The sequence below is a fragment of the Dipodomys spectabilis genome, unplaced genomic scaffold (assembly GCF_019054845.1).
Source record: "Dipodomys spectabilis isolate Male_0828 unplaced genomic scaffold, ASM1905484v1 ptg000067l, whole genome shotgun sequence".
NCBI classification, from domain to species: Eukaryota; Metazoa; Chordata; class Mammalia; order Rodentia; family Heteromyidae; genus Dipodomys; species Dipodomys spectabilis.
Genome location: NW_024870744.1, coordinates 7,872,098 through 7,899,903, shown reverse-complemented (window position 1 = coordinate 7,899,903; position 27,806 = coordinate 7,872,098). Strand labels below are relative to the sequence as shown.

At 65.3% G+C, this 27,806-nt stretch overlaps 1 protein-coding gene across 3 annotated transcripts in view; it reads right to left on the bottom strand.

The window, feature by feature from the left end:
• Positions 1 to 27,806, bottom strand: part of Kcnt1 (potassium sodium-activated channel subfamily T member 1) — a 61,243-nt gene that overhangs the window by 14,846 nt on the left and 18,591 nt on the right. For 2 of the 3 annotated variants that reach the window (XR_006147647.1, XM_042681020.1), the window contains exons 2-29: positions 25,818 to 25,897; positions 25,219 to 25,318; positions 22,780 to 22,836; positions 22,383 to 22,431; positions 21,785 to 21,844; positions 21,425 to 21,499; positions 21,255 to 21,338; positions 20,523 to 20,617; positions 19,107 to 19,287; positions 17,298 to 17,462; positions 16,980 to 17,116; positions 15,912 to 15,975; positions 15,705 to 15,813; positions 14,531 to 14,639; positions 14,200 to 14,349; positions 13,624 to 13,862; positions 13,138 to 13,366; positions 12,002 to 12,107; positions 9,734 to 9,906; positions 9,262 to 9,333; positions 9,006 to 9,140; positions 8,706 to 8,817; positions 5,273 to 5,374; positions 4,846 to 4,929; positions 4,604 to 4,726; positions 4,296 to 4,316; positions 3,363 to 3,690; positions 2,078 to 2,140 (exon numbers count right to left, since the gene is read on the bottom strand). Coding sequence is in view for 2 of the 3 variants with exons in the window: in XM_042681020.1 (XP_042536954.1) it covers positions 2,078 to 2,140; positions 3,363 to 3,690; positions 4,296 to 4,316; positions 4,604 to 4,726; positions 4,846 to 4,929; positions 5,273 to 5,374; positions 8,706 to 8,817; positions 9,006 to 9,140; positions 9,262 to 9,333; positions 9,734 to 9,906; positions 12,002 to 12,107; positions 13,138 to 13,366; positions 13,624 to 13,862; positions 14,200 to 14,349; positions 14,531 to 14,639; positions 15,705 to 15,813; positions 15,912 to 15,975; positions 16,980 to 17,116; positions 17,298 to 17,462; positions 19,107 to 19,287; positions 20,523 to 20,617; positions 21,255 to 21,338; positions 21,425 to 21,499; positions 21,785 to 21,844; positions 22,383 to 22,431; positions 22,780 to 22,836; positions 25,219 to 25,318; positions 25,818 to 25,897 (3,302 nt within the window). In the remaining variant the exon portion in view is untranslated. The remainder of the gene's footprint in view (positions 1 to 2,077; positions 2,141 to 3,362; positions 3,691 to 4,295; positions 4,317 to 4,603; positions 4,727 to 4,845; positions 4,930 to 5,272; positions 5,375 to 8,705; positions 8,818 to 9,005; positions 9,141 to 9,261; positions 9,334 to 9,733; positions 9,907 to 12,001; positions 12,108 to 13,137; positions 13,367 to 13,623; positions 13,863 to 14,199; positions 14,350 to 14,530; positions 14,640 to 15,704; positions 15,814 to 15,911; positions 15,976 to 16,979; positions 17,117 to 17,297; positions 17,463 to 19,106; positions 19,288 to 20,522; positions 20,618 to 21,254; positions 21,339 to 21,424; positions 21,500 to 21,784; positions 21,845 to 22,382; positions 22,432 to 22,779; positions 22,837 to 25,218; positions 25,319 to 25,817; positions 25,898 to 27,806) is intronic. The other variant, XM_042681022.1, reaches the window with a different exon arrangement.

Sequence of the window (27,806 nt, the reverse complement as noted above, 5' to 3'; positions counted from 1 at the left end):
CCTCCGTGCTGGCCAGCGCCCGCCCGCCGCACTCTACCCCCGTGTGCACACTGCACAGCCGTCCCTCACACGCCCACACACAGCAACACAGCCTGTGTCCTGCAGACCCGCGAACCGTGCACGCGGCACACACACCCAGCACACACCCTCCCTGGAGAGCCCGGAAGGTGCTATCCTCCCCAGGAAGTGGGCCGGCCACGCACCCGCACTCCCCAGGCTCAGCCTTTGCTTTGGACCCACCACCAGTTCCTACACCCCAAGCATCACAGCCAGCGGGCCGTCCCCGTGAAATGCTGGCAGGGCCCTTGCATTCACTAGCCTCAGTTTACCCATCAGGTGATATCCATGGGGGACCCTCCCCCCAGACTCCAAGAACAGACAGAATGATGGCGAGCCAGGACAGAGCAGCCTCTGCTGCTCCCGTCCTCTCCTCTCCTCTCCTGGGAAGCATGCTGGCCGCAGCCACCAAGAAGGGCCGCGCTCGCTCTGAAGCTGAGGAGGCTGCGCGGGCGGGGCCAGGGCACACCTCTCTCTGAGCGGCTGTGTGGGCACTGGGACCAGCTCACACAGCCCCATGAGCCGTGGGCACCGCCTGCTGCGGAGGGCCAGGGCACCTGCTGGAGTTGGGCGCCGGTGGCAGCCCGAGCCGGAGTCCCGCTGCACTGGCCCCGTGGCACGCACCTGCCTGCCACACCGCAGGCTTCCATTCTGCTCATGACAGAAGCTGAGCAGGAGGTGCGGCCTCCCCGACAAGCCCCCCGTGAGCTCGGGACAGGCCGCGGGCCGGTGCCCTGAGCCCCGAGCCCTGAGCCCCAGGCTCCAGGCCACAACAACCAGCAGAGAGCCGCGCTGTGGCACGCACTCCATTGAGATGAAAGCGAGGCCCGTGGGCATCCCCCCACCCCCATGGCCCGTGCGGCCAGCTCTGCTGTCACACAGGGAGATCTGACACGAACAAAGCTCCCAGCAGCACGTGGCCAGCCCTGACTGTGTTCTTTGAGCTGCTAGGAGGAGGTGGAGGAAAGCCAGGCCTCAACTGTAGTGCCAGGGATGGGGACGTGGCCGGTCACGTGCCATGGACTTCACTGCTCCGGGCCTGGAGGCCCGCTGGCCCCAGGCGGCCTCGGGTGCCCCTGTGCCTCACGGCTGGAGGCGGCAGTAGCTGCAGGTGCGGGCAGGGCAGGGCAGGGCAGGGTGTTGGCTCCCGGGAATGGCCACTTGGTGCGGGCACCCCATGGACTCTTCCCAGCACCTCAGGCCTCCACCTCCCCCCCCCCCCCCCCCCCCACCATGGCCTGCTTCCTGCTTGATGCTTCTGCTTCTGCTGGCCAGAACTCCCAGACCGGGCCTCAGGCTTCCGCCCACTCCCCCCTGACTCCCTTTGGGGCCGGGCTCCTAATCTCTGAACTGGTGGTGAGTCTGAGGCAGGGTGGAAGGCTGAGGCCAGGCCGGGCGGGGCCGGGCGGGGCCGCTGCAGAGCCACCGGGCAGGATGCCGCCGGGGCGTCCTGCAGGCCAGGCTCCTGACCGCTTCCTGCGTCCCGGCCCTGTTCTCGGAGGCTACGGAAGCCTGGGAGCAGAGGCAGCACTGAGAGCCTCCAGCCTGGACTCCACCCGAGGCCGCGGCGGGGGAGGGGCTGAGGTGTCTTCCTGGAGGAAGTGGGGTGCCCGTAGCCCCTACATCCCCCAATGGGAAGCGGAAGCATGCCTCAGCACTGCCGGGGACGGTGTCACTGTCCCCCCCAGCACAGGAGGGCAGCGCCCGCCTGCCCCATGGCCTCGCCCTCCCTCACCGGCAGACGCCCATCCCGGCTCCAGGCAGGCCCCGCAGGGCCCCGAGCTCTGGGTGCGTCACGGGCCACCGGTGGGGGGTCCGCTGCGGCTGCAGGACGGGGGGGGGGGGAAGGGGGGGGACCTGCACGAGGAGCGTGGAAGGTTCCCGGGGGACAGCCTGTGGCTTCAGGGCCCTGCCTGGCAGGGAGCCGGAACCCCGCTTCCACCTCTTCTGGTCCCTGCCTCGCCCTGCAAGGGGTCAGCTTGTCCCGTGTGGCCTTGGGAGTCCACCAGAGCAGAATTACCTTGCAAATATCCCAGGTTTACCCGATTCATGACATCATAGGCTGTTAGATTTGCTACGTCCTCTACAGAACACACAGGAGAGGCACAGACAGACAGAGACAGAGAGAGAGAGGTCAGCGGGCCGCGGCCGGCGGTGGTGCTGCGCGGGGGCGTGGGCCGGCTGCGCCCGGCGCCGTCCACACCGGACTGTGGGACCAGCACCGGCCGCCTCAAAAGCAAGTGAACTGCCAGGAGGAAGCCGCCTCTTCCCGCCAAGCTGTGTGGGGAAGCGGGACTGACGGCGGAGCCGGGCAGGACTCTCCACCTGCCCGCAGCTGCTGCGGGCCTGAGCCTGGGTGGTCAGCTCCGAGGACAGGCGGCAGCAGGGCACCCAGGCAGGGTGCTTGGGGGTCACCGAATGTGGAGAGTGGCCTGCCACCCCAGCCGCGCCCACAGACCACGCGTAGACAGGCTGGTGTGGCCGCTCTGCTCCACTCCCCAGCCCCTTGCTCCCCCTCAGCAGAGGACTGCTGTGCGTGGCCAGCATCCACACACGTGCGCACGGCTGGCACCTGGCACAGCCCGGGAGCCTGGGCCAGGTGGCCAGGAGAAGCAGGCAGCAGCGGCAGGCCCGGGCCACAGCGGTGCTGAGATGCCCGAGGGTAAGCGGGGTCAGCAGCCGGAGCGGGGCGCTCAGGCCACTCTGCCCGGTCAGCCGAGGCAGCCCATCCAGAGGGGAGAGGGGGCAGCTCGTCTCCTCCATCAGCTGGGGTGCTCATGGTCAAAGTCACATGCATACCATCCCAACACAGGCACGGGGGGAGGAGGAAGGGGAGGAGAGAGAGAGGGAGAGAGAGAGAGAGAGGAGTGCAGGAATCCATGAGGCAGCAGACACGGCTGGACACGGCAGCCAAGAGGGATGCGGGGGAGGGGAGGGGAATGTCGTGGTGAGGCCATTCACCGTCCCCCTAAAGGATGCCCCGCACTGGCTGCTGGGCAGGGTGGGGCCTCCCTGCCCCTCCTGTGCCCCATCCACAGGGTGGGTGGAGTTGACCTGTGTACCCCTCCCCACTGCCCGGCCCAGCCCTGCCCTCATGTCACAGGTGCGGGCGAGGCCGCCGGCGTGGGGTGTGAGCCGTTTGCCCAGCCCCTCCCGGGCCTGGCCAGCAGTTACTCATCCCTAGCCCCAGGCCCCAGCTGCCCGGCCCTGGCCCTGCAATGGAGGCCAGGTAGTGTGGGAAGGGTAGACCAACAGTGGGCCGGGAGGCCGTGCCCCTCGCTGCCCCGTGTGGCCGCTGCCCTTACCATAGCCCGTGGTGGGCAGCCCCAGGTGCTTCATGCGGTTCTTCACCAGCTCCGAGAGCTCCTGGCGCTCCGAGCGCCGGTAGAGGCTGAGCCGCTGCTGGTTGGTCCACTCGGCGGCCGGCGCGGGCCCGGCCTGCCTGCTGCCCCGGCGGCTCAGCTTCCGCGCCCACTGCAGGCTCTTGCGCCGCAGCAGCGGATGCTCGGCGGGGTCGGCGCTGCCCGCCTGGCGGCCGTGCACGCTGCCACCGCCCGCGCCGGTCCGCACGCCCCAGGGGCCCTTGGTGTCCTGCGTGTCCTCACAGTCCTCCATGTTCACCGAGATCTGGGACTGGGCAGGGGGGCAGTGCTGTGGGCCGTGGCCTGGGTGGGAGATGTTGGGGCCCCGGGCGGCCTGACCTATGACTTGCCCCGGGCGCTGTGCCTGAGGCTGCGCCCTCCCTTTTGTGGGGCTGGCTGGGCCTCTGAGCCCAGCATACCCTGGCTTTATCTCAGGATGGTGGCCGCCTCTCTGTGCCTCAGTTTCCCAATCTGTGGATGGGTCACAGGGATCTTTCAAGTTACATCCATGAGGGTCAGGGCGAGCAGGGGGCACGGCTGGCCGAGCGCGGCTCAGTGAGCCTCTCACGTGGGGTGCTGGGAACATGTGAGGACCCATCAGGGCACCTAGGGGGCCCGGGGTGGTGGGGGCCACAGGACAGGCAGCTGCAGGGTTACCCTTCAGCATGGAGCGTGGTGGGGCTGTGGGCTGGGGCCAGGCCAGGCCGGGCCGGGGTAGGCCGGGCCCTGTGGTCATGCCATCCTCCGTTTCTCCACCTCCGCAGCCTGCCCTCTGAGCTGCCCCCTGCCCACATCCCCCGGACAGCGGCTGGCGGGAGCTGTCCGGGAAGCGCAGGTGCTGTAAGGCAGAGTCCACGCGGGCTCCCCAGTGCTCACCTGGGCTCTGAGCTCATGGGGCTGCAAAGGAAACCGAGGCCGTCTGGGTCCCGGGGCCACCTGGCTCTCTCCACAAGCCGTGGCCCCTCAGCCCAGGGCGGGCAGGGGGCAGTGTGGGCTTGCCCGCACCCTCCTGCCACCCTCAGATGCCCCGTGCCTGTCCCCTTGGGAAGTGACTGCCCCAGCCGGAGGGACTCGCATGGGGCCCCGCAGCGACTGGGAGGGACCAGCAAAGGCTGAGCCACCGTGCCCTCCCTTTCCCCAGGCAGGGTGGCAGAGCACAGGGCGGTGCCCTCCGGCTCCCGCACCTCGGAGAAGACGTGGCACTGGGTCCTGTAGATGCCGATGGGGATCTCGGCGCTGGAGGAGCAGAGCTTCTGGAAGAGGCGGCCATAGGTGCGGATCCACAGGTCATCCTCGGTGATCTTCATCTGCAATGTCGGGAGCCAGGTGGAGGCTGCTGGACGCTGCTCGGTGCCCCCCAGGCTGTGTTCCCCTGGCAGGGCCGTGCCAGGCCCCACAGTCCCCCCCCCCCCCCGACGGCACTTACAGCGCAGAGGTAGCCCGAGCCCGGGGTGGTGTCGAGGCCCAGCAGCAGCCTGGTGATGGTGATCATGTAGTCCTTCACGAAGGACTGGGGGCAAAGCCAGGGTGAGGTGGGTGTGCCCCACAGTCTCTGCCCGGCCCAGAAAGCCTCTGGGCCCAGCCTCTGTCATGCCAGCAGCCAGACGGGCTGGGCCGCCGGCTCTGCGTCCGGGATCCACACAGCCAAGTGCATTAGGCCAAAGGGCCGGAACAGAAAGGTCCAAAGTGGAGCTCATGGCTGCCAGGCCGGTGGGGCCAGCGACTCCTGGGACAGCCAGGGCCGGGCACTGGGACCAGAGAGGGCCCTTCAGAGCATGGTGCTCACACAGCGAAAGCGGGGCTCTGCAGGAGCACCGCAGGCAGGGCCCGCCTTCCTTCCCAGCCCCACTGACCTGGTAGAGCAGCGTGTCCAGCATGCTGATGCTGAACACGCGGCCGGCGGCGAAAGGCAGGCGGAACATGAACGCCAGGTTGGACCCGTTCTCCCGCTCCCGCTGCAAGAGAGGACTGCTCAGAGACTGCAGCCGAGGGCCACAGCGGAACGGGCCGACACACGCGTGGACATGGTATGTGAGCATCTACACACGGGCGAGCACCAGCTGCCCTGCGGTGCCTCCCACACACACCTGGACCAGACTGGGAGGGGAAGAGGCTCCAAGCGTGTGACACACTGACCTTCGGCCACCGCCAGCCCCACAGCTGGCACTTGGTCCTTGTTCTGTCAGTCAGCTCTGAGGACGGCCCAGGGCACGGTCCGTGCTAGGGAGCACCTGACCAGCGAGTCCTGCCCTCAGCCCTTCCTCCTCCCTAGACCTGTGTTGTGAGGGACAGAGTGGGATGTGAGGGATATTATGGGATGTGGGGCTGTGTCACACTGCTTGTCCTGTTCTTCCCGCCAGAGCCTTGGACCCAGACACCGCAGGTCCGCCCTGGGCTTCCTGTGGACAGCCCGCCCTGCGCCCTGATGCATCTTGTCTCCTAAGGCTCTGGAAGCTGGGAGCCTGATGTGCTACAGAGCTGAAGTCCAGGCCAGCAAGGCCCTGCTCCCGCAGGAGGCTCTGGGCGCTGTTTTTCCTGCCTGTCCCCTCACCCAGGGTGCCCCGTTCTTGAGCTGTGGCCTCTTCCTCCATGTTCAAAGTCAGCAGCACAGCCTCTTGCTATGTCTGGCCCTCCTGCCTCTCCCTCATGAGGGCCCTGCGGGCAGTGCGGGACCCCCTCACACCTCAAGATCCTCAGCGTATCCCCTCGGCGGACCCTTCTACCCGGGAGGAAAGACCTGCAGCTTGGGATTCAGACACGGGTGTCTTCCGGGCCATCCTCCCACGGGCCACATCCCACAGGAGCTGGTCCTGAGGCCACCCTGCCACAGCAGTGCGGCCGGCAGCACCGAGCCATCAGGAGCCTTCTGAAAGTGCGCCGCTGACTGGCCCGGCCGCTCCCCTCCACGGGGCTCAGGGAGGAGAACGCAGCATAATCAGCAAACGATGCTCTGACTGTGTCCTCCGGGGGTGTGTGGCGCTTCCCTGCTCCGTGGACAGCGTGTCTGAGCTGCAGGTGCGGACGGTCCAAATGGTGAATCACACTTGCCGTAGCGCAGCTGCGCATGCAGGCCTCGTGGTAATGGCTGTGCTTTCTCTACCGTCAGAGCAATGCCAGGCAGGACACCAGAACCCAGAACAGTCCAAGAGCCGGAGGAGAGGAAGGGCTGGCTTGTGAGTCCGTTTCCAGAACTCCCCCTGGGCTTTGAACAGGGCCACAGCTTTTCTCTTGGGAGACGTCTTCAGAGTACGGGTTGGAGGGGTCCGGGGAGGAAGGGGGCTTCAAACTTATCCCTGAGATGAGACCAAGGACCCCAGGCTGCCCTGAGCCGGAGCCACGGCCAGGGGGCAGCAGGGCTGGGGTGGCCAGGAGGGCAGAGCCGGCCCAGTGCAGGCCAGGCCGACCCCAGGTGACGTCCTCAGGCTGACGGGTAGGGCTGGCGTGGGGGCCAGCGATGGCCGGCTCCCTGGCATTTTTAACAAATGCAATGTGTTGTTTTGCCATTAGTATCTCTTCTCAGGGCATTTGTCTGGGCACCAGAAGGAGCTTTCAGTTTCTACTGTTAACCCCAAGGCACTCCCAGAAGGTGCCGCACGAGTGGGCCCGGCCCCTCACCGGCCCGGAGCCGCTTCAGCCTTCCAGGCTCCCGAGGGTGGGGAAGCGCTGGCCTCGGGGACTTGGGGCAACGGCTTTGCTTTTACTTCCTTCTCTGTACCTTTCAGGGTTCTCTCGATGTGGAACATGTCTGATGATGGGCATTTCTGGTAAAAGCAGGCCCCCGTGCATTTCTGCTTTAAAGTTTCATGCTGCCTGTTCTCTGTTTAAAGCGCGGGGAGGCTGACGTGCTGGGGAGAGCAGGGTCCAGGGGGGATCCACGGCCACGTATGTTCAGTTGGGAAACTGGGGGGGGGGCCTGGGCACCTCAGCCAGGCACCTCTGCCAACCTGGCACCCACAGGGGTGGCTGTGACTGCAGACCCATCCTGTCGGGCCTGGCACCACGGGGGGCGGGGGGGAGGGGGGGCTGTGACTGCAGACCCATCCTGTCCAGCCTGGCACCCATGGAGGGTGGCTGTGACTGCAGACCCATCCTGTCTGGCCTGGCACCCACGGGGGGAAGGGGGTGGAGGGAGGGGGGCTGTGACTGCAGACCCATCCTGTCTGGGAGCAGAGGCCATCAGCAGTCTGCTTTGCGCTCTCTCTGTCTCCACCGGGGATGGGCCGGCCTGGGGCCCTCAACTCTGCCGTGCGGCGCAGACCCGGGTGGAGGGCTGCTTCCTGAGGTCACACGTGTGTGTGCCTTGGCTTCCCTAGCTGTCCTCGTGGCTCCCACCATCACAGGTGCACACACAGCGGCCCGGGCACGGCGCTGCTGCCAGGCTTTGGACCCTGGTCTCGGAGTCTCTAGGGCTGCGGCTGGGGGCCCCTCCCATTGTGCACCCGGCTCGGGCAGGCAGAGCCTCACCCGCACGCAGCAAGGGGCCGGGCACTGGTCCCGGGGACCACGGTGCCAGGTGCCCCCGCGGACGCTGGCCCTTGGTGTTCTCTGGGCGGCCCCACAGATAACCAGCCTCTCTCCGCCCTGGCTGATGAGCTTGCAGTGCTCAAGCACAGTGAGTGGGCCAGATTCGCGTGGAGTGGCCACGGGCTTGCTTTCCTCCACCGCCAGCTTGTCCCCCGGCCCCGGCCGCGCCAGTCACCGGTCATGCACTCGAAGGGGCAGAGCTGCTCAGTGGCCTGACGGAGGCACTGGGTGAGGCCACGGTCAGCAGGGACCACGACCCAGGACCAGCGCCATCACGGCCCTGAGCCCCGAGAGTCATCGACCCAGCCTCGCCCTCCATGGAGCCCTCAGGAGGCTCCAGGAAGGGGAGGAGCCGGCCCCGCACTGCTGCTCCATCTGTCCGTGACTCCAGGCGGGACCCCCTCTCCTCCCGCCCTCTGCCCCCACCTGTGAGCAGCTGATCGTAGAGTGACCGTGTGTCATGCTGGGGTCCCGTGTTTGGACCCAGTGGCTGCGGCCACAAGCCAATGCCACCAAGATGCCTACTCTGCACTGACCACGGAGCCGCCAGATGCCCTGGCCTCTTGATAGCGCAGGTGTGGCCCTGCAACCGGCTAACACCCCAGGCACCCAGGAAAACGGGCCTGCTGGCGTCTCCTAGCCTCTCGACGGAGGCTCGCCTCGGGTCGGGTCTGCCTTCTGGCATCCACAGCCACCACCCCACCCACCTCCTGTTCTCTCCAGGCTCTGTGTGAAGGCTCAGCCACCGGGCGGGGAACTCACCTTTTCCAGTTTGGAAAGGGCCAGAGAGTAGCTATCCTTGGCGCGGAACTGCATGAACCTCATGTTGGAAGGGTGAGTGAGCTCTGTGGTGATGCTAAGGCTGGGGAAGAGCCTGGGGGAGAGGGGGCCTGAGTGGGGCAGTGGCCGGGGCTGGACCCACAGAAGAGGCTGGGGCCAGGCGGCCAGGGTGGGGCCTGAGGAGAGCCCTGTGGTTGTGGCCCGGCCATGAGCCCTCGGGAACCCCTGTGGCAGTGCGGTGGGCCTGTGCGGTGCGGGTCCGCGCGGTGGCCGGGTGCTCACCGGAACATGGTCTGCACGTTGACGATGGTCTTGGCGTCAGCCATGTAGTCCTCCTCGGCGCTCATGGTGCTCTCCTTGTCCACCACCACCAGGTTGTCGGCGTAGATGATGCCACACTGCAGCAGGCTGTCCAGGCTGCATGGGGGCGGAGAGGGGCTGCAGGACTCTCCTGCCTGCCCCCCTCCCCCCACCCCATGTGGCCAGGCAGTGTCCCTGGAGGAGCCCGGCCACAGTGGCCGTGGAGCCAGCATCTTACTTGTCCACGGAGCCCTCCATGTAGTAGACCATGGGGAAGCAGCAGATGGCCTCCAGGAAGTGGTGGTCAGGCCTGCGGGGACAGCGGGCCTGGAAGGGCCGCCTGTTCCCTGGTTGTACCTCCAAGCCCTTGGTGGGGGATGGGGCTGGGCAGAGTAGGGGACCCCAGGACCAGGGGACCGGGGGCCCCTGGGGCCGAGGGGCCGGGGTTTGTCTGGTCCTGGGGCAGGCCTGGCTCAGTCCAGCCAGCGGCTGTGCAGCTGGGGGATCTTGGGGAGGGAAGTGCTCCTTGGGCCCACCCTGGGACTCAGCGTGGCAGGGGCGGGAGGCAAACGGGGCGGGAGGCGAGGTGGGAGGAGAGGAGGGAGACGGTGCGCTGGCAGCAGCAGCGCTGGAGGGGCAGGACGCAGGGGAGGAGGAGGCCAGCCAGAGGGCTGCACCGGCGGGCTGCGCGGGGACCGGCCCGCCCTCACTTGTTGTCCAGCAGCAGCACGATGGGGTTGAGCTCCTTGCGGGAGCGGTAGTAGGCCCGCAGCGGCACGATGAAGTTGTACAGCCCGTTGCCGGCCGTCTCCGCAGAGACGATGATGAGCTTGTTCTTGAACCCGTAGGCCTTGGCGTCTTCGTAGCTGTTGTGTTTGCAGCCCTGAGGAGACACAGGGCCCATGCTGGCCGCCGTCCTGCCCACACGAGGAGCGGGCGGGGCTGACGACCGGCGGCCACGGGCCCCGCAGAGGCCAGGGTGGCGGCGGCAGCGGGGCTGGACGACCGGCGGCCACGGGCCCCACAGAGGCCAGGGCGGCGCCGGCGGTGGCAGCGGCAGGGCTGCGCAGGCCTGCGCCATGCAGGGAGCTGCGTGCACCATGCAGGGAGCTGCGTGCACGTGTGGCTTCGCACGGCAAGAAGCTGTGGAAACGGAAGGCCTGACACAGCGGCCACGCCTTCATCCTCACTGCTCAGGAGGCTGAGATCCAGGATCCTGCTTTGAAGCCAGCCTGGGTAGGAAAGTCCCTGAGACTCTAATCTCCAATTGATCACAGAAAAAGCTGGATGCTGAGCTGTGGCTCAAGAGGTAGAGCACTAGCCTTGAGCAAAAAGAAGCTTGCGGACCATGCCAGGCCCAGATTTCAAGCATCAGGTCCAGAAAAAATAAAACAAACATCCAGAGGAGACAAGACTGTGAGTTGACCCTGGGGAGGGACAGGGCGGTGGGGCTGGGCCACAGGGTGGGGAGGGCAGCGGGGCAGAGAGGCAGGTGGTGGAGGTGGAGGTGGTGGAGGTGGTGGTGGAGGTGAAGGTTGTGTTGGAGGTGGTGGTGGAGGTGGTAGAGGTGGTGGAGGTGGTAGAGGTGGTGGAGGTGGTAGAGGTGGTAGTTATGGTAGAGATGGTGGAGGTGGTAGAGATGGTGGAGGTGGTGGAGGTGGTAGAGATGGTGGAGGTGGTGGTGGTGGAGGTGGAGGTGTTGGAGGTGGTGGAGGTGGAGGTGGTGGAGGTGGAGGTTGTGTTGGTTGTGGTGGAGGTGGTAGAGGTGGTGGTTATGGTAGAGATGGTGGAGGTGGAGGTGGTGGTGGAGGTGGAGGTTGTGGTGGAGGTGGAAGTAGAGGTGGTGGTGGAGGTGAAGTTGTGTTGGAGGTGGTGGTGGAGGTGGTAGAGGTGGTGGTTATGGTAGAGATGGTGGAGGTGGTAGAGATGGTGGAGGTGGTGGAGGTGGTAGAGATGGTGGAGGTGGTGGTGGTGGAGGTGGTGGAGATGGTGGAGGTGGAGGTGGTGGAGGTGGTGGAGGTGGAGGTGGTAGGGGTGGAGGTTGTGGTGGAGGTGGTGGAGGTGGTAGAGGTGGTGGTTATGGTAGAGATGGTGGAGGTGGTAGAGATGGTGGAGGTGGTGGAGGTGGAGGTGGAGGTGGTGGAGGTGGAGGTGGAGGTGGTGGAGGTTGTGGTGGAGGTGGTGGAGGTTGTGGTGGAGGTGGTGGAGGTTGTGGTGGAGGTGGAGGTGGAGGTGGTGGTGGAGGTGAAGGTTGTGTTGGAGGTGGTGGTGGAGGTGGTAGAGATGGTGGAGGTGGTGGTAGAGGTGGTGGAGGTGGTGGTGGTGGAGGTGGTGGAGATGGTGGAGGTGGAGGTGGTGGAGGTTGTGGTGGAAGTGGTGGAGGTGGTGGAGGTGAAGGTTGTGTTGGAGGTGGTGGAGGTTGTGGTGGAGGTGGAGGTGGTGGTGGAGGTGAAGGTTGTGTTGGAGGTGGTGGTGGAGGTGGTAGAGGTGGTGGTTATGGTAGAGATGGTGGAGGTGGTGGTAGAGGTGGTAGAGGTGGTGGTTATGGTAGAGATGGTGGAGGTGGTGGTGGAGGTGAAGGTTGTGTTGGAGGTGGTGGTGGAGGTGGTAGAGATGGTGGAGGTGGTGGTAGAGGTGGTGGAGGTGGTGGTGGTGGAGGTGGTGGAGATGGTGGAGGTGGAGGTGGTGGAGGTGGTGGTGGAGGTGGTGGAGGTGAAGGTTGTGTTGGAGGTGGTGGAGGTTGTGGTGGAGGTGGAGGTGGTGGTGGAGGTGAAGGTTGTGTTGGAGGTGGTGGTGGAGGTGGTAGAGGTGGTGGTTATGGTAGAGATGGTGGAGGTGGTGGTGGAGGTGGTAGAGGTGGTGGTTATGGTAGAGATGGTGGAGGTGGTGGAGGTGGTGGTGGTGGTGGAGGTGGTGGTGGTGGCGGGCCCCAGGGCTGGTGTCTAAGCCTCGGAGCATGGCGGGTGACAGGGACTTACCTTGTCCAGCCGCAGGCAGCAGAACGGAGCCTTGACAGGCAGGAGGTGGCACAGAGTGGGGGAGCTGCCAATGTAGGGCGAGTTTGGGGGGTATCCCTTCACGTACCTGGATGGAGAGGGGGTTCTCAGCATGGCCGGGCAGGGGACTGCACAGCCGGCGCTGGGTAGCAGTGGACTTGGCCCCCACCAAGGCCAAGGCCAGGGGTCTTTCGCTGCGGCTTCCCAGCCAAGGCATGCCGAAGGCGGGCAGAGGAGCCCCCTCGCTGGGAAGCCCCAGAACCACCCAGTCAGCCTTTGGCCACAGGAACGTGGCCTGTGCCCTGGGCCCACACATCCCCAGGGAAGACACCGCACAGTACATTAACACCGTGAGCACACACGTGCACACATGCGTGCAAGTACATGGGTGTGGACACCATTCAAGACCTCGCCTTGGGGAGGGCGGGTGCCCTGGCCCCCCGGCCTTCCCTGTGCTTCCCCTGGGAAGACAGACCGGTCGCCTCCCCCTCCCAACAGCACTCGGCACAGGCCACAGCCCTAGCTCTGCCTCTAGGCCCCTTCGGGGACCCCGCTTTGGGGCCGGGCTGTGCTCTGCCTGGGTGTCCTGGAGCCGCAGCCCTGGTAAGATTTGGCCCCAGATCTAGACTAGGATGGCCCGCAGGCCCGGCTGACGGGGTGGCAGGCCTATCTCAGAGGGCCCCCCGGGTGCCCACCCCAGCCTGGTGGGCCACACGTGGTGGAAAGCAGAGGGGCTGACTGGCTGCGAGGTGGACCCGGGATGGCTGTGGGTCTCTTCTCAGCTCCACCGTGATGGTGAAGTGGAGGGGGCTGCGACCCCGGCTGGCCAGGCGCTCATGGGCTGAGGCGGACAAGGCCCAGCCTCAGTGCCCGTGCTGCTGCTTCAGCTGCCGTCAGAGCCCTGCGGTGCCAACCCCAAGGCCAGGCCTGGCCAGCGCGCTGCTTGGGTGGCTTTCAGGGGGCTGGGGCGTGCCCGGCTCCATCTGCATGTGTTGTGGGGGAGATGCCTGGCCCCAACACCCGTGCGAGGGGGCGGGAGGCGCCAGCTCTGGCATCCGCGTGTCAGGGCCCTCAGACACCCCACCGAGAGCCTCCCCCCCCCGGTCACCAGCACTCACTCCACCACGGAGAGCCCCTCGTCCTCCGAGGGTGTCACCTCGTCCTCCGACTGGTCGCTCAGCAGGTCGCAGGGCAGCAAGGCCGAGCTGTCTGCCAGCTCCAGGACCGGAGCGATGCTGGGGCGCCTGCTGCCGGAGCCATTCTCCGTGGGCAGCGCGAGCTTGCTGCCGCCGCCGCCGCCCTGCGAGGGCCGGCACTCTGCGTTCTGCAGGTCCATAGCCACCGTCCCTGGAGAGAGCAGTTGAGCCTGGCTGACCACCCTGCCGTACCCAGCGTCCAGGGCCAGCAGCTCTGGCAGCCTCGGAGGCCGGGCTCCCGTTCCCCAGAGGCGTGGCGGTGGATGTCAGTACGTTGCAGCGCCTCCGTTTCCCCACCAGGACGAGAAGCAGAGGGGTGGCGATGCTGAGTAGACCCCAGGAGTCCTGGGCACTCAGTGGCACTGAGGACGGACCACCGCCCTCGGGAGCCGCCCGCCCGGGGCTCACCCATGGAGGCGATAATGCTGTGCACGGGCAGGCGGGACGGTCCCTCATAGGGCGCCTGCCCCGCCAGGCCCCGCCTCTTCTGCTTCTCCTCCTGCTTGAAAATGAAGGCGGAGTTCTCCTCCTTGGTGATGTTGATGTAGAAGCAGGTGTCGGAGGTGGCCAGGGTGTGCCTGGGCCCAGGGTTCAGCAGGATGCTCTTGTTTTCCTCTCGCTTCAGCCCAATGAGGCACACGCCGTACCTGGCAGACACGGCCACAGGAGTCCAGGCCGGCCCCTTGCGCCTCGGCCGCCTCCCCGACTTGCGGCCCCCGTGCCCAGGTACCTCCTGGAGCCCACGCTCCTAACTCCTCACTGATCTCACCTGAGTAGGCTCCCCCACCCCAACCTGGGGGCAGGGCCCTGGGAACCCCGCGGAACCCCGTGGCCGGCCTCGGAGCTCTGGAGAGGGTCTCGAGAGAGGCTCCTGACCCTTGTCTCCCCATGGTCCTCGTGGTCCCCAGCCCCAGCCCCAGCTCCCCCTCTCCGGACCCAGGTGAGGGGGTGGGCAAGCGTGGGGGCCCCTAGGCCTCCGCCTACTTCTTGTGGGCGTGGAAGGCTGCATAGGTGAAGCTCTTTCCCTGGTACTCCCGGAAGAACTTGCTGTCGCCCATGCGGATGTGGTAGACCTCGTTGCCCGAGCAGCGCCCGTACATCCGCTGCCACTGCTCCGGCGACTCCTGGCCTTCCCTGCCAGTGGGGCAAGGGAGCGGCCCGTCACCCTCGGCCAGGGCCGCCTCCCGCCTGGCCCCGGGACCCCCGCGGCCCCTCCCAGGGCCGGACGCCGCCTGCTGTGTGGACGCCCCGCCCCACGGGCCCCGCTTGTCTCCCGGGTGTGGCTGGGCGTGACGCGGTCGGGCAGGACACTCACTGGCCACGGGACGTGTGCACCAGCAAGGTGATGAGGGTGGACGTGGCCGGGCAGATGCAGTTAAGGGCCAGCATGGCGTACTTGCACTCCTCCTCGCACACCACGTGGTCTGAGGAGACACAGAGTCAGGGTCCCCCACGGGGCCCCACAGACCACATGGTCTTGAGGGACAAGGGGTCACATGGTCTGAGGACACGGAGTCAGGGCACTCCCCTCCCCCCGCAGCACTGTCCCCCGGTGCCTGGCCCGCTCTGCACGGCAGACTCCGCTTCACCCACCTAGTTCAGCACCTGTGGACTCACTCCCAGCACGAAGGGCCTCTACGAAGCATCTGCCCCCACCTTCAAGCTCAGCCAAGAGCTTCCGGGAGGGCCTGCTCCCCTGCTCCCCGCGTGGCTGCCGTGAGGCCTGTTTACTTGACCCCAGGTAGGCATCATGGGCCCCCTACCCCGACCGCCCCACCTCAGGTGCTCAGTAGGGTCCTGCCCATAGAGGTGCTCCTCAGACAGTGCTCCTGCTCCCCCTCCCCAGCCCTTGTGGGCCCTGGTATCAGGTGTAGACCCAGGGAGGCCCTGTGGTGGCAGGGAGGGTCTGCTGTCCCATGGGAACCTGTGTTTGTGTGGATGGCTGTACAGTACCCCCAGCTTGCACCCTGCGCCCCAGCTACCCCACAGCCTACACCCCACAACCCCAGACACACCAGCCTGCACACTGTACTTCATACCCTACAATGCCCAGACTCAGTAGCCTGCACTGTACCCCTATACCCCACAACCCCAGACACACCAGCCTGCACACTGTACCCCCATACCCCATGACCCCCAGACACACCAGCCTGCACTGTACCCCCATACCCCATGACCCCCAGACACACCAGCCTGCACTGTAACCCCATACCCCACAACCCCAGACACACCAGCCTGCACTGTACCCCCATACCCCACAATCCCCAGACACACCAGCCTGCACTGTACCCCCATACCCCACAATCCCCAGACACACCAGCCTGCACTGTACCCCCATACCCCACAATCCCCAGACACACCAGCCTGCACTGTACCCCCATACCCCACAATCCCCAGACACACCAGCCTGCACTGTACCCCCATACACCATGATCCCCAGACGCACCAGCCTGTACTGTACCCCCATACCCCACGGCCCCCAGACACACCAGCAAACTTGACGTGAAACTTGTTCTCGGGCTTGAGGATCTGGACATAGAGAGGGCAGTTGGGGGCGAAGTCCTTCACGGCCCAGGCTCGCAGGATGGTCTGGTGGTCCTGCGGAGGGTGGTCAGTGTTGCAGCTCCACCTGCGCGAGGAGCGAGCATCTGCAGGCTGGGCGGAGCTCCGTCCAGCCACCCGCCCCCCGGACTCACCGCCGCGGTGCGGTCCACCTCGTTCCTACTGCTCAGGATAAAGCAGGCCTCTCCATTGTCCATCCTGCAAAGCACCAACTGCTGGGTGTGTGGTGGGTGGGGAGGGTTCCCGGGGAGGACAGGAGAGGGGAGCAGGGGCCAGGCAGGGCGCCCTGGTCCGGCCTGCCCCCAACAGGTATCCCAGCATCCCCTTGGGCAGGGCACCCTGGCTGCCAGGCCGGTCCAGGCCATGGGCGGATGGTATGCAGAAGCTCTGAGCCATAGTTTTTTTTCCGCACTCTGTTGCCGCCCCGATTGGAGGCTAGGAGGGTCGAAGCCTACCCCTCCACCTCGCCACCCTCCAGCCCCACCTCCCCCACCCCTGTGCACTCGGCCAGGGGTGAAGTGAGCAAGCACACCCAGCTCCCTCCTGGGTTCCCAGGAGCCTGGCAGCAGCAGCAGCAGCCCTGCGGAGTGTGAGGAGCTCCCCTCAGGCCGGCATGCCGCTAGGACCCCCCAGTCTGGGGCTGCCCACAGCAGGTGTCAGCTGTGCACAGAGCCACAGGAGACACGGTGTCCATCTGAGCCCAGCGTGGGCTCAGAGATCACACTGTCCTGCCTGCCCTTGGCCCCGAGTGGCCAAGGCCACTTGGCTGAGGGCACTGGACGCTCCTAGAGTGAAAGGGTGCTGGGGAGGGGTTTTGTGAGAGTCCCTAAGAGAGCACTAGCACATTCTGGAAAGTTCCATGGAGCAGCACTGTTGTCACCTGAAGTAACTCTGTCATCTTGTCTTCACAGATCCACCCTCAGCCCTCGTGACTTTCCCCACAAGCTCACGGCAGCCAGCCCTTCCGCCCCTGGTCTATTCTGAGCATCTTCAACTTGACAAGGAACATTCCCAGATTCTGAGCAGGGGAGGGGAACTCCCCAAGGGTGGACCCCATGTGGGAGGGAGACAGAACCCGGGTGTGGGGAACTGCGTGGGGGCTCGAGGGGGGCCCAGGCCCAGCCCGCCCCGTCCCTTCCTGCTGGCCCTGCCTGCCCTGCTCAGCCCCATGCTGGGTGGTGCCGGCTCTGGACAGCACTCACTTGGCTCGCATGAGGTCCTGGTCCTTGAGAGCAGAGCCCTGGAGGTAGATGACCCGCTGAGACCACAGGGGGATCTGGAGGACCCTGCGCACCTGGACGTCCATCTCCGTGGGGCACAGGATGACCACGTAGTAGTCCTGCCAGATGGATGGGGGTCAGAGCCTCCAAGCGGCCTGCCATCATGCCTGGCGTGTGGACTGCCACCCTATGGTCTGTGGCACTTCGGAAGTCTGCCAGCCATGGGGCGGTCCTGGGAGGGGCGGACTACCCCAGGGCCAGGGGGAACCTGAGGCCCGGGTGGGTCCGCGCTGGCCTCACCTGGAGCCGGGGATGGGCGTAGAACTCGTTCAGGAAATCCATGAGGAGGTCCACCTTGAGGGAGCTCACACACAGAACCACGTGCTTCTCTGTCTGCGCCCGGTGGCGGCTGTAGTTGCCCCCAGACTTCTGCCGCTCCATCCAGAGGTACACGAGCTCCTCAAACTGCAGAAAGAGAGGTGAGCACAGGGGCCAGGCCAGGGGCAGAGCACCTCCTGAGATGGCAGTGACAGGAGGGAGGCCCCTGTCCCATGGAAATGCAGGGCTTTGAGAACCAGACCCGTGCAGAGCAGGGCAGGCCACCAGCAGGAAGGGAGTGAGGGGGCGGGACTGGAGGCCTGAGCCGAGGCTGGAGGACCACCTGTGCGGGGACCAGAGAGGGTGTGCAGGCTACCGGTCTGACGTGAGTGACCGCCGGGCAGTGTGTCGGACAGCAGGAGCTGTGGGGAGTCCAGGTCCTGCCCACCTCAGGAGGGCCCGGAGCCTGGCCTGCGGACCGGCCAGCCACTGTGACAGCACCCCACACTGACTGCAGCCAACTGACGACGTGTTAGGAAATTCTCAGACACAGCCATTCCTGACTATGTATCACCTTCATGGTGCGAGGTGCCTGGTGTCCTGGGCGGGCCGTGGACCCGGGAGCTGTCCATGGTGCTGCACCCGCAGCATGGACAAGAGACAGCTCAGGAATATGGGTCCCTGGCCCTCAGAACATGACGCCCTGCCCGCCGTGGGTCCCCATCCTCAGAACACGACGCCCTGCCCGCCGTGGGTCCCCATCCTCAGAACACGACGCCCTGCCCGCCGTGTGTCCCCATCCTCAGAACACGACGCCCTGCCCGCCGTGGGTCCCGTGGCCCTCAGCACTGCTGCTGTCGGTGGTGTGTTCTGTATCTAGCCTCTCATGTGAATGCCTCAGTACTCAGCCCTGAACCAGAAAGAGGTGCTTGACAGACATCAGCCACCATCCCAGTCCTAAGGCTTCACCTCAGGCCTGACACCCACTATCACGGGCACACACACACACACACACACACACACACACAAATACCCTGGGGCCTGCTGGCCTCACACTATAATCATTAAAAGCAACCCAAGACTCTCCCCACCCAAACTGAAGCCGCAGGCCTCACCTGCAGCTATGTATAGGGAATCTACTCTGCATTTCTTTTCCGCGGCTGCCTGGGATCAGGTGGAGGGAGAAACAGCCATCTTGCACCTCTGCCAAGGACACCAGGAGGGGAGGGCCTTGGGCCCCTAAGGATGAGGCAGAGGCCCAGGGCACAGGCACAGGCACAGGGCAGGGGCCCAGGGCACAGGCCCAGGCCCAGGGCATGGCCACGCAGGCCGGCCCAGCTGCACTGACAGGCCATGGCACATGGTAGGCCTACTACTCTTGAACTCCGGACGGGGCAGGGGAGCGGGCAGCTCCTCTGGGGAGAGTAAGAGGGCTGGCGGCTGGGGCTGGAGATGGAGATGTTGGAAGGGGCCGGCACTGAGCTTGGTCAGCAGTGGTCCCTCTGGGCGCCCTGTGGCCTGGCAACGGCTGCTGTACTCAGCTGTGGTCAGGAAGCACGGGCTGTCCACCCCATCCTCGGCACCGTGCATGTCCAGGAGGAGGGCCTCCAGGAGCCCTCTGCTTCCTCGGAGGGAAAGCCTATGCCCCCTCCAGGCGCACCGCCCCGGCTGTGAGCACCTGTCACCACTCAGCACTCTGCGGGACCCACTGCCCCTGGGCGTGGCCGCCCCGCCAGCCCTCACAGCTCCCCGCCCCGCTGCTCAGAGGCCTCTGGGTGGACAAAGACGCACCTGCAGCGGAAGCACCACAAGGGCCACGCAGATCATGATGACCACCAGGAGCTGGGACGGCCATATCTTGGGGGTCACGTCACCATAGCCCACCGTGGAGAAGGTGACGATGCAAAAGTAGAAGGACGTCAGCAGGTTCAGATTCCCGCCTGCGCGCTCCAGGTGCTGGATGCCACAGGTCCTGCAAGTCCAGGGTTGGGGCTGTGTGTGAGGGGCGTGGCTTCGCGGTGGTAGGCATGGTGAGGGGGGGTGGGTGTGGCCTTGCAGCATGGCTTCGTGGTGGGTGGAGCTTCATGGTGGTGGGTGTGGCAAGGGGTGGGGCTTCATGGTGGTGGGTGGGGCTGCACAGTAAGGGTGCAGCTGTATGGTGAAGGGGCGGGGCTGCCTGAAAGTCTGGGGCTGAAGCCAATGATCTCCCCACAGGTGAACGCTTGACCCAACACTGGGTCTGGTTGGGAGTTGGAGTCAGGAGCCATCATTCAGCTGCCTCTGGCTCCAGGAGTGGGGGCTGTCCATCTGCTCCTGGTCCTGCTAGCCATTTCCAGCCTGATGTTGTGCTACCCCTCGTCCCCATGGTCCTAGAGGCCCTGGGCCAGGCCCACCCTGGAGCCAGGCCCACGAGACCCTTGGATTCTGTTCACCTCCTTCGCCCTCTGAACTTTCTCCACTTCCCAGCAGCTGTACATAGACCCTGGGAAACCCACAGAAATGAGGCGCAGAGCAGCTCAGCCACATGCAGACTCAGGGTGGGATGCTGAGTGTCCCCAACCTCATGGCACTTAGCCTCCCCTGCCAAGGAGCCCTTTCCTCCACCCCGCCCCATCCAATACAGCCTCCTCCCAGGCCCGACTCTGATGGACTGGGCTGGGGTCACTCCCTGGTCCCACAACACCTGCCTAGCAGTTGCTCACCCCATCCCACCCCCAGGGTGAACAGACAAGGGTCACATGGGCTGTCAGGAAGGAGCTGGGCACAGTCACCCTGAGTCACAGAGCACATTAACCATTGACAGCCTGTCTATCTCCCTGAGGTCTGTGTGTTGGGGGGGAAGAAGGCAAGAGACCTCCACACGCCTCCCTGCCCGCGGCTTTGTGGGCAATGGGAGGTGGTAGCCAGGCCTCTCCAGGGCCCCCACAGGGCAGGGCGCTGGCAGCTCCGGTGATTTCTCCCTCAGCCTGGCTGTTTCCCCTCCGCTCCCGCTGGACCTCACCCCGGAGGGGCTGGTCCCCACACTGGAGCAAGACACAAGCTCAGGGCTTCCTGGTGTGTTAAGGGTGTTCCGGACTCAGTCTCTCAGAGGCCTGTAGCCAGGGGCTTGGCCCACGTGACTTCCCGGATGAGAGTCCGGAGTGAGGTGCGGCAGCCGGCTCGGCACCCCAGCCTGCCCGGAGGCTGCTCGGCATGCAGAGCACTCACCCCGTGAAGACGAGGCACAGCAGGGTGCAGAAGAGGATGAGGACCTGGTTGAACATGGCTGACTGTGTCCGCAGGATGGCACGGTGGAAGTCATTCTGCGGGGGGGACGCAGTGGTCAGTGGTCAGGGCTGTGGACCCCGCCCCGGGCACAGGCAACAGACTGCCATGGTGGAGAGCAAGCGGCCTGGCCGCTCCCGGCCTCAGTGGTCAGTGGTCAGGGCTGTGGACCCCGCCCCGAGTCAACAGGTAACAGACTGCCATGGTGGAGAGCAAGCGGCCTGGCCGCTCCCGGCCTCAGGTAAGGCCGCAGGCAGCCTCAGCCTGGCAGCTCACCCGTCTCAGCTTCCTCTCTGGGGGGCCCCTCGCCCGGCCCCTCCCTGGGGGTGGGCGTCACGCCAGAGTCAGGAAGGGGGTAAGCCAAGGTCCTGGCTGGGAGGGGCAGCTGCTGACATTCACTCGGGGGATGGACCTCACTTACACATGCAACTGAGGGTCTGGCCATACCACGGAGGGATCTTGCTGGGGCCTGGGTTCTTGTGGCCCCAGACCTGTGATCTGCATGATCTGTATCCTCCATCACGCCTGTACTCCCCCCTCCCCTCCCCAGCCATTTCTATTCCAGGTCAAAAAAATCTCTTCCTGGAAAGAACTTCAAGGCTGGACCGGCACTGGCAGATGCCGTGCGGGTCCCAGGCCGGGCCGGGCGCGCTGCCTCTGTGGGCTCTGGCTTACGATCATGTTCTCCAGCGCATGCTTGGCCAGCCAGCAGTTGAGAAACACGGGGATGAACATGTTCCGCAGTGGCGGCCAGAAGACCTGTGAGGGGAGCGGGTCAGGGCCTGGCTGGCGGTGGCAGGTCCCCTCCCCCCCACACCCCTCCCCCCGGCGCAGGGCTCACCCACCGTGATGATGAAGGGCAGCGTGTTGATCATCTCCAGGATGAAGGACACACGGAAGATCTGCTCCCAGATGTTGCCCTGGAGGCCAAAGGGGCTTCAGAGTGGGGTGAGGAGGACGGGGCAAGGTGTGGGGAGGGTGTAGTGGAGGCACAGGAGGAGGGAGGGAGGTGTGGGGAGGGTGTGGCAGAGGGGAGGGGAGGACTGGGGGAGGCTGGGGCTGCAGGGCAGGAGGGGCAGAAGACCCACCTATGAGGCCAGGGAGCAGGGAGGGAGGGGAGGTGGGGGCCAGGGGAGGTGGGGGAGCAGGGTGGGGAGGGGGGTGGGCAGGGAGGCGGGTGGTCAGGCCCCTCCCACAGGACTTACTTTGTAGCTGAGGTAAATGAGGAGCATGGTCTCCAGAAAGCTAATGGTGGCCACAATCACCTGTGTGGAGACAGGCTTGGAGTAGAGGTGCGGCTGAGGACAGGGCCTGCCCGGGAAGGGTCAGCAGGTCCACAGCCAAGATGAGCGTGCTGAGGGAGGGACGGGCCTTCGGCTGCCTCGTGTCGGCCTGTGAGAGCGGCTGCCGTCCCAGGACCCGGCAGAGCGCCAGTGTGGACCCCAGAGAAGCAGGCAGGATGCGGTGCGCCGTGGGGGGACTTGAGAGGGCGGGCGGGGGGGGGGGGGGTCACAGCACTCCCAGGCTGCACAAGGTCTGTGGCTGCTGCAGGGCGGCTCGGAGGCCCCTCTAGTGCGGGGGAGCTGTGGCGTTCAGTCCCAAGATTTGCTAGCAGGCGGCAGGGCAGGGGCCGGCCAGGGCGGGCAGGCAGGGAGGAAAGGCTGAGACCTGAGAGACCCGTGCAGGCTCTGGGAACTTTCTAGGAAACGTTTCTGAGCCTGGACCCCCACTTTACCAAGCTGGGTCAGCGTGTCTGCTCCCTGGGCCTCCGCCTCTGGGGAGGAGGGGCAGCTGGGCACATACCTGGATCACCCAGAGGGTCATCTTCCTCTCCACCCACAGGATGGGGGCCCTGGCGGGGAGAGAGGGGTCAGCCGCGGGCACAGCAGCGGCGACCAGCATTCCTCTACCCAAGCCCAGCTGCACAGGGTGGGAAGGAGCAGAGGCCCATGGGCAGCTGTGGAGACCAGTGGACCAACATTTGCTATAGTTCTTGATCATTCTCTGAAGGGCCGGGTCCCAGCGTTGACCCCAGCCCTGGTCCGGTGCCCTTGAACATGCCCACAGCGAACTTGGTGTCTCTCCGGTGGAGGCTGGGCAGTATAAGCCTCTGGGTGCCCCTTCTGTCTCCTGTCTGCCTATCCCAGCCCTGGCCCGGCCCCACATGGCCTGGCAGATGGGAGCCGAGGTGTGAACTCACCAATGGAACTCAGAAGAAGAGCCATTGTAGGTGTAGTTGTACTTGGTGCAGCCCCAGCTGTGGAGAGATGGAGCCAGCCTGGCCACAGCGCCTCCGGTGCCAACCCAGGGCACATGGGAGGGGCACTCAGCCCACGTCCCCCACACCCCCTAGTGACCTGCAGGGAGGTCTTAGCCTGGGGGGGGCCGGGCAGGAAGACGCCAGGAGCACTTGGCTGGACAGCATGTTCAGCTTAGCGGGGGTTGGGTTCTGTGGTGCTGACAAGCCCCCGGGGGGAAGGGCTGCCCCTGCTCAGCCACAGAGAATCTTGGACAGTCAGGGCCTCCTGGAGGCCGGAGCTGCCTCGGGCAAGGGGGGAGGACGCTCGAGACAGTCTGGAAGCCTTTGCCCTAAAGTCCTACAGCAACAATCGTCCCCAAGGACAGCCAGGAGGGCAAGCACCCGCCCAGTGCCTAGAGCTGGGAGACAGGCAGCAAGTCAGGGCTGACCCCATGGCTCGCCCTAGGCCACAGCCACCTCCAGTCCAGCCTGAGAGCTGAGATGGGCAGCCCGCCCCGCCCCTCCCCTCCCTCTCCTTTCCCCTCCCTCTCCTCTCCTCCCCTCCTCTCCCCTTCTCTCCTGCTGACTTCCCTCCTGAGCCTTACTGGAGTTGTTTCCCATCCTTCCACCCCTCTGTGTACCCACTTCCCGTTTTCTTACCCAATATTCACCCATTCCTATCTCTTTCTTGTCTATCCATTGTCCAATCACATGTCCATCTTCATCTCATCTGAGACCCATGGACCCATCCTCTTATCCAGAATCCATTCACCATCTCATCTACACCTCCCTCCCTCCTTCCCTCCCTCCATTCATCCATCATCTTCCTACCCACCCGCCCACCTTCTCACTACCACCCCTGATCCAGGCACCGAGCTAAGTTTGGGATAATGAACACAGTGGACGTGGGCTCTGGGGAGGAGGACGCGGAAGCCCAGACTCCTCAGGGATGTGCAGAGCTGAGAAGGACCCAAGAGGTGGTTGAGAGCCAGCCCCCATTTCTCCTTCTCAGACCACCCTGAGATTCTGCTCTCCTCTGAGCGGGATAAAGGTAGGAAGTTTGTTCTCAACAGTGGTGAGGGTCTCTAGACAGGGGACACCAGACCTCCCCCTAAAATGGGTAGCAAACAAAAGGAGGAAATAGCAAAGTCTGTGCCCAGGTGCGAGGGTCTGGCCTCCTTCCCGGCTCTGTGCCCAGGACCCCAGCGGTCCTTGCTCCAAGAGTGCACACCTGCACTTGGAGCCCTCCACACGGTGACCGGACGACAGGCCTATATGGCATCTAAGCCCACTCTAAGTGGAAATCCACTGGTGTGAACTGGGCCAGCATGTACTTGGGAGAAAGCAGTCCCCCAGAGGAGGTAATACAAGAAAGGGAGGGGCAGGGATGGTGTCCTCAGAGACACAGGGAGGCCAGGCTCACCGGAAGCTAGAACTCAGGACAGAGGCCGAGCAGGAGACGGGAGACACAGAGCAGGTATCTCCGAGCAGGTGGTCCACCCAGAGATGAGCCAGAGCCACAGAAGGCATCTTGGGCACAGGGAAGCCAGCGGCTTCCGGTGGAGAGAAGGGGCGTGGCACAGGGTCAGGGCTGGGAAACACGCTGACCTCTCACAGCACAAGGGCAGCGGAGCACCAGGGAAGACTTCCAAGAACTAGTTCCAGTCCTCCCTGGGTGGCTCCCACAGGACGCCTCAGAAACAGGTCCCTCTCCACAAAGCGGCCCCAGCACCGCACCCACACGGTGGAAGATCAGCCCAGGACGAGGACGCCGCAGGCCCCAGAGGGGCGGGCAGAGCCTCCAGAAGCTGGCGCGGAGCCAGGGCGGCCTGCTTCCCGCCGCTGGGGCCTCCCTTGCCTTCACTGTGGGAACAGGACCCCACTCGGAGGAGCCAGCACCTGACTCTCCAGCGGGGTGGGGACTTCTGGGCCTGTGAGCAGCCATGTTCACAGCTCCACGACGGGCCTCCTCCTCCCCAGGCTGAGCAGTCAGCAGGAACCTGGGAGCCATGTGCCGGGAGCACCTCTAGCTATGGGGTGGGGTCACACTGAGGAAGGAAGGACTCTCCAAAGCTCTCTCTCCTGAAGGCCTGCCTGGGGCCCAGCACAGTCTTGTACGCAGACCCCCAGTAAATACCAGTGGGACACAGATAAGCAGACAGCCCATGGACCCTGGGCTCCGCCCCCAGGCTGCTGCCCCCCGGGTCACCCACCACCCTGACCCGGGTCACACAAGGTCACCCACCACCCTGACCCCAGGTCACCCATCATCCTGACCCCAGATCACCCACCACCCTGACCCGGGTCACACAAGGTCACTCACCACCCTGACCTGGTCACACAAGGTCACCCACCACACTGACCCCAGGTCACCCATCATCCTGACCCTAGGTCACTCACCATCCGATGCCCAGGTCCGGGTTGTCCAGCAGGACTCGGACGATGTAGAGCAGGCAGGTGAGGAGCTTCAGGGAGAAGTTGAAGAGCCGGATCCTCAGGCCTGTGAGTAGAAGTGGGAAGGAGCGTCCGAGCAGAGGCCCCACCCCTGAGAGGGAGGGGACAGGTGCTCCAGGGACAACCCGGGTGGTCCTCAGCAGGACTTACTTCCCCCCACAGAACTGGGGCTCAGGACTCCTGAGGCGGCTCCTGTGCTCAGAAGCAGGTTAGGGAGCTGACACCCAGGGTTCAGGCTCAGCGCCCTCTTCCCAGCTCCCCGAGAGCACAGGGCAGCCAGAGCTGAAGCCAGGAAGGGCGGGGAGCGGCAGAGGCAGGGTGGATGGCTCAGGCCAGCCCAGCTCGGGGTCCGGCGCTGGGGCAGGGACCTGTGGGCCCCACGTGGCCTTCCTGGAGATGTACTGTTCTCGGGCAGCGTGAAGCCAGCTGACCTGCCCTGTGTCCACCACTGGGCAGCACAGCTCCAGTCACACGGCTAGTACGCCCCTGGCTCATTCGTGCCTGCCCTACCCGCCCTTCCCAGCAGCACCCCGACCCTCACTCACTGGATCTTTGGTTTTTGATGAAGAACAGCTTGAGCCTCTCCTTGAAGGTGTTCTCATTGACATAGAACTCCACCTGGACCCTGCGGGCAGGAGAGAGCCACGGTGCTGGGCTGGCGGCGCCCTGGCCCCGGTGTCCACCTTCTCCCAAACTGTGGGAGGGAGGGAGAGGACAGAGGGACCCGAGAGGCGCTGCCCACAACTGGCATCTAAGCGGTCTGTGTCCACAACAGCCTTGGGCCCTGGCCATGGCAGCCCTGCCCGCAGCCCTCTGAACCTGGCCTCGGGATGCCTGAGGCTGCCGGCCCCCACCTTCTCGGCAGCCAGGGCCCCCCAGCCCCGGAGACACAGGACTGTGCCTCCCGCGGGGCTGTGGGCCATGGTGAACGGAGGACTGTGCGGCTGCGGCCCCAGTAGCTGTGTTCTGAGCCCGCCACGCCCTGCAGCCTCAAGGACAGATGTGCGGGACGTGGACGTGGAGCCTCTGGAGGCCGCAGCGGAGGCCCCTCCCCAGGCTGCCTCACCTCGGTCCCTGCAGGTGGAGGTAGGTCCTGTTTTCCTCTTTCCCCCCCTGTCACTGTCCACTGGGACAGGGGTCTCTGAGCCCCAGGCTGTGAGTTGTATGAGCTGTCACTGCCAGCTGGGTCTGGCCAGCCCAATGTCCCCAAAGGTGTTCGGTCTTCATTCCCGAGCGTGACGCACGCACGCACGCACAGGGTGCGGGCCCACTGTGTGCCTAGCGGCCTTTCTGTGTGCGCCGCTGTGGGGTGGAGACCCGCTCCGTGGGTCACAGAGCTCAGGAAGAGTGCGGGGCCCAGGCCCTCCCCGCTGAGGACGGGCACCAGACCTGGTGCAGGCCATCCCCGGGGCAGCCCTCGATCCTGGGAGGCTCTCCTAGACCGGAGGGCAGCTCAGTGCTAGGGCTGGTGTACCCCAACCACACACTCACCACCCCCACTCCATCCCATCCCCTCCTCCCCCTTCTCATACCCACTGCGCCACACACACCCTCTTTCTCTCCCAGGGCAGGGAGCCCCAGCTGGGAGAGACCCCAGGAAGTCTCTGAAGGAGTTGGAGGCCGGGTGGGACAGGGCAGAGGTCAAGGACAGGCAGGGCAGGGGCTTCGGTGGGGAGGTGAGGGCCAGGCCTGGGTCAGTTCCTCTGCAGTCCTCCCAGCACAGGTCCTAAGGCACACTGGAGCCCAAGAACAGCTCCTCCCTATTTGTTGGCCTCCTCCACAGTGCAGACCCGGGGGGAGGGGGGGCAGGGAGGAGGGGGCTCCTCCCCCAGCCAGGCCTCAGCCCACTGCCACTGACCAAGGCCCCCCCTTGACTCCCCACACTGGCCCTGCCACCCCGGCCAGCGCCGGCGTGGGGTTGTACACGTGTGTGCTCACGCACGAGTGTGCACGCATTTCCCTCTGCCGTATGGTGCCAGGAGCTGCCCTGTACTCCTCCATCACGGGCTTGGTGCATAACTGAGCTGGAACAAACCTTGTCTTTTAACCCACCCAGTCTGTGGTCTGGGGCCTGCCCTGCCCCTCTTGCCCTTCCAGTTCGGGACCCATGGCTGCCCCTCCCCCAGGTCAGAGCCAGCTCTGCGTTCTGGACACACTGGGGATCCAGACATCCCCTGCCTCCCTTCTCCTTCCCCGCTGGGCAGGTTGGGCTGGATATCATGTCCTGGGGTATTCCTGCCCACCCCTCCCCAGCGGCTCACCACCGCCTCAGCCGCCTCCCAGGCCCTTCTTCTCGAGCTGGTGCCTGGCTTCCCTCTTGAGACCTCGCCAGCCCACGTCTACACCCACGTCTGGCTCTGTGCAGCGACCCTCTCCCTCTGCCTGGTGCCCTCCCCATGGCCAGAGACCCGGCCACAGTGAGCCACTGTGCTTCACAGATGGGGACAGAGCCACAGGACCCTGCCAAGCCAGTGTGGGGTCAGGCCAGCCGACCTGGACTAGCCCTGCCTGGCCTGATGCTCACAGCGGGCTGG